A 4,146-nucleotide genomic window follows, 5' to 3' on the forward strand; every position below is an offset into this window, starting at 1 on the left:
AAAGAGTCTTTATATTAGGAGACAAATAGAGTATTAAAATTGGCGATATTATTATTTAGAAAAAAATAAAAATATAAAAAAGGTAGAGAGTAGAAAATTGTCCGGGTAACAATCAAACAAGAAAGACCAAAGCCCCACAAACACTACACTACTAAATGGGTCTGGTGTCACAGGCAAAGTATGGATCCCCTTTCATTTTGATGTTACATTGTGTGGGCCATTATTATGCTGTTTTACTACTATTTGTGAATTTCATCTTTTTCTAATCTTTTGACCCATATAGTAGTTGTAGTTGTAGTTGTTTATCTTTCACCAATTTGTATGTGATGTGTTATATCATTAGTTGTACACTAGTACGGGTTCTGATATATTCGATTCAATGACATTGTGAGTATTGACAGTGCACGTATAAAGCTATCGTAGGGGTTATCGACTGTACAAAAATAAGGTTGCTAATAGTCTAAAATGACTAAAATGAAGGTTATTGATGATTCATATATGGAGTTCTTGATAGGATCGGAATAACTGTTGTTTTTGATACTTAATGAGTAGCATATACCGTTGTTTATAAGTCGATGAGGTTGTTCATTAAGTTTTGGGTTATTGTAATACGGTTCATGGTTCGGTAAGGATTCTAATTAAGTTGTATAGTTGGCGTAGAAGGTATGGAGACATTACTAAAATCAAGCGATTGTGTTTAATTGTAGATTTTTAAGAAGGAATGATAGAAATAAAAAGTAATTCATATCAATATTTAAGTCGATTTAATTTCATATTATGTCAATGTTGATTTAGAGTAAATTATGTGCATTTCAATTTCAAGTATAGTTTGAGTGTAAAAACAAGTTAATTTGGTCACATACAAGTTACAGGCTATAGGCCGGCAAGCCCAATAAACATATGTAAAACCCAGGCCAAATTTAAACTTACCACTTTGGGCCTTAATTAGGTGAATGGGCCTACAAAACCCAGTAAAATGTAACCTCACAAAATAGATGGTGACTGAAAAGTGAAAACCATATGTCCTTAATTCAGCTATTCAATCCCAATCATCAGTTTCATAAACTTCCTTGGTTCTTTTCCTTACTTAACTTGCTTCATTTATCATTTTGGTTAATGCATTAATCGAACTACTAAGATCTTTAATTCCTATACTCTGTAACAAATAGATTTTACGATAAATTTTATAGAAAAGATTCAATCAAAATTCCACATGACTATTATTATGTTTTTCTTGTGTATGAATCACAAAAGATAGTCACTACTCATTAGTGATTGTGAACAAGGTAAAAGTCAAAATAGGTCAAGTAAAATAAAACTAGAGAAAGTAAAAAGCAAAAAATAAACTGAAGTAGTATAATTAAATAAATCAAGACACACTATTATGTTGCTTGAAGCAAAAGGAAGGAAATTAGATTTTTACAATATTGGCCATACTATTCTTCCCTCCATTTCAATATTTAATTAGTACCAACCAATCACTTTATTGCGTGTTTAACTTACAAATATGATTCAAATTTAAATTGTTGAATTGGTTATTAACTTTATACAACCATTGTATTTCAATGTCTCATCCCAATTAAAAAGTCTAATTAAACTTTTCGACTCATATATACAGAGTTGTAATCAAGGAGTATTGGGGATCAAGTGGTAGTAGGAGCATCTCCAAAACCTCGTTTAAGGGAGTAGATTCTCGTATCCCTTCCATAGACATAATTAAACTTCACGTTCTAGCTTGAAATAGGGACCTGTAGGAGACCATTGGGAACCTAACCAAAAACACGGAAATAATATCACAATTAGCCATGACAAACTAAATTTCTTAATCATTTTAATTATCACAGTATTATACATTAAGTTCAACGGTTGTAGCTACCATAGTATTAATTGATCTCTGACCTCTTTGTTTCTCCGAAGCTTGAAATTGATGCAACGGGATCGAATTCAAGTCAAGATAATGCAAGAGTACAACCATAAAAACCGAAGAAACAAACATAGGGATAGGTCCAAAGAACCAAAGCAACAAATTGAGGGCAAAATAAAGAGCTCTAAGTCCAAGTTGCCAAAATTCACCACCCCTAATAATAGCAACTTCAACATAGTAAATAGGTGTGTTACTATTTGGCATACTTATGAGATAAGTTGCATTGATGAAATATCTTGTTGCTTGCACAAAACAAAAAAAGGCCAAGAAGAAGCAAATAAGAAGGCTTATGTACTTCAACATCATGGTTGTTGGAGTTCTATCACCATATATAATTTCGCTTTCGAAAACCTTGTTGTTGCTTGCAATCCATGCACCAATCAAGGAGCTCAAGCCTAAGGAGATTGAGGCTAGATATGTTGCTGCTGATGTATTTGAGGATAATGCTGATAAGGGTAGCTCCATGCTACTCAAATCATCAAGCTGCACAGGATATACATGCTAATTATTGTTAGTTTTCATGCTAATTTACCCAACAATTTTACTTACAAGATTTGTTCAAAGGATTGGACTCACTATTAATTTAACCAAACGAACAAGAACGAGTTGTGGTTCAACCTAAATTTGAGCTATACATTGAGAGTTCAAATTCACATTTATACCATACTAAAAGCTTGTACAGACGAGAAATTGATAGATCATCCACGCACTCTGCTCCATTTTAGTGCAATAATACATAAAATACTATTTTTTAGTGTAAAGAGAGCCACAAAAGACAAATGATATAAACAAAATTTGATTTCAAAATCTAAGATCAGATCTCATTTTCAATACTTTAACCAGCTAAACTAGTTGACATCTACATATATTAACGCGAAATTAAATGTCACACTAGTTATGCAATATAATATCCATATACGACTAATTATGGACCACCATATCAAACACAAGTAATACAATTAAACAAAAATAATGAAGTTTAGAGAGACTTAATTACATACCTCCATAACTCTTTCAACCCAAGCTCTCTTGTTATGATTCTCAAGGCCCACAACAGTAGTTTCTGGATGATTCAAGTATCTATAGAGTAAGGCGATATGATAAACAAACATGAATGTAATTCCAAAGGGTACAAGAACTAAATCAAGGTATTCCTTTTGGAAACCCATTATTATTCTTTTCTATTTTTTGGAATACAGATTAATGTAATGTAATTTAATGCAAGAATATACAACTTAAAATGGAATTGCTTTGCCTTTGAGTTTTGATAACACGAGTTTGATAAGCTATAACTAGCTACTCTAGCAAGTTTCCTAATTTTGAAGCAATTGACTTATTTGGTGACCTCACTTTATTTGTCACATTCACAAAATTACAAGCAATGATTGTTACTTACTCATCATTCATCAATTTTGTCCAATACCTTGGGATGTTGCCATGTTGGCTGGAGATCGAGAGGGATCCAACTTGATTAAAATCACTTTAATCCAATCCAATCTAAATATAATTTAATTGAATCTATCCTTGTTACTCCGTAAGTTGATTTTGATCTTGAATTGTGAAGAAGGTGTCAATATAATTTTGTCTTGTTTGATTGGATTGTCTACACACAAATACACGTAACAAGTTAACCTCGAGGGTGTCTAAGCGCAACCTTTTAAAATCACTTTAATCCAATCCAATCTAAATACGATTTAATTCACTCCTTATTTCTAAAAAAAAATCCGATTTAAATTAGTAATTTGTTTTGAATTAAATCGAATTTCGATTTAATGAGTGCAATTTTCTACCTCGTTGATGAAAGTTTTGTACTCTTAGGCCCGATTCTTTTAAACATAGTAGATTTTAACAAAGCAGGGCAGGTTCAGAGCATATTTGAACATATTTCAATCAGCAGGGTGGAACTGAGCAAATTTCAACAGGGTTAAACAGAACAGCTCTACAGAATAGGGCCTTAGTTTTCTAAGATAGATTTTCAATCGTTCTTTTACCTTAGTTTTCAAAAACAGTTTTTAAATCGTTCTGTTATATGTTTGTTACTCGTATATTCACCTTCTTTAAATGTGAATCATTTTTTTTGGATGTGAATTTTTCAATAGAGGAAGACAATGTTTTTATAGTAAGACTTTTAACTTTTTGAGTTTTATTAGTCAAAAGTTAGCCTTGGATCAAAAGTCAAAACCCCAAATTAAAATGTCAAACCTCCCTACTTCCAACTCCCT

The 4,146-nt window shown here is 31.9% G+C and overlaps 1 protein-coding gene across 3 annotated transcripts; it reads right to left on the minus strand.

Annotated features, from left to right (window-relative positions):
- Window positions 1-1,360: 1,360 nt before the first annotated feature.
- Window positions 1,361-3,169, minus strand: LOC110693687. Of its 3 annotated transcripts, none has more exons than XM_021870850.1 (3): window positions 2,926-3,169; window positions 2,220-2,407; window positions 1,361-1,769 (listed from the first exon to the last, which is right to left on the minus strand). In XM_021870850.1, the coding sequence occupies exons 1-3, from the start codon at window positions 3,091-3,093 to the stop codon at window positions 1,724-1,726; spliced, it is 402 nt and encodes a 133-aa protein (XP_021726542.1). In that variant the 5' UTR covers window positions 3,094-3,169; the 3' UTR covers window positions 1,361-1,723. The 3 variants fall into 3 exon arrangements, with proteins under 3 accessions (XP_021726542.1, XP_021726541.1, XP_021726540.1); XM_021870849.1 differs by having other exon boundaries at window positions 1,900-2,407; XM_021870848.1 differs by having other exon boundaries at window positions 1,877-2,407.
- Window positions 3,170-4,146: the final 977 nt, after the last annotated feature.

The sequence above is a fragment of the Chenopodium quinoa genome, unplaced genomic scaffold, assembly GCF_001683475.1.
Source record: "Chenopodium quinoa cultivar QQ74 unplaced genomic scaffold, ASM168347v1, whole genome shotgun sequence".
In the NCBI taxonomy this organism is placed as follows: Eukaryota; Viridiplantae; Streptophyta; class Magnoliopsida; order Caryophyllales; family Amaranthaceae; genus Chenopodium; species Chenopodium quinoa.

Bases quoted from the DNA above. Each gene is read 5' to 3' on its own strand.
- LOC110693687 (XM_021870848.1), bottom strand. From the start codon at position 3,093: ATGGGTTTCCAAAAGGAATACCTTGATTTAGTTCTTGTACCCTTTGGA. The intron at 2,408-2,925 runs GTATGTAATTAA...TATCCTGTGCAG, and splicing joins GGGTTGAAAGAGTTATGGAG to CTTGATGATTTGAGTAGCAT. The intron at 1,770-1,876 runs GTAGCTACAACC...GTTTTTGGTTAG, and splicing joins AGAGATCAATTAATACTATG to GTTCCCAATGGTCTCCTACA.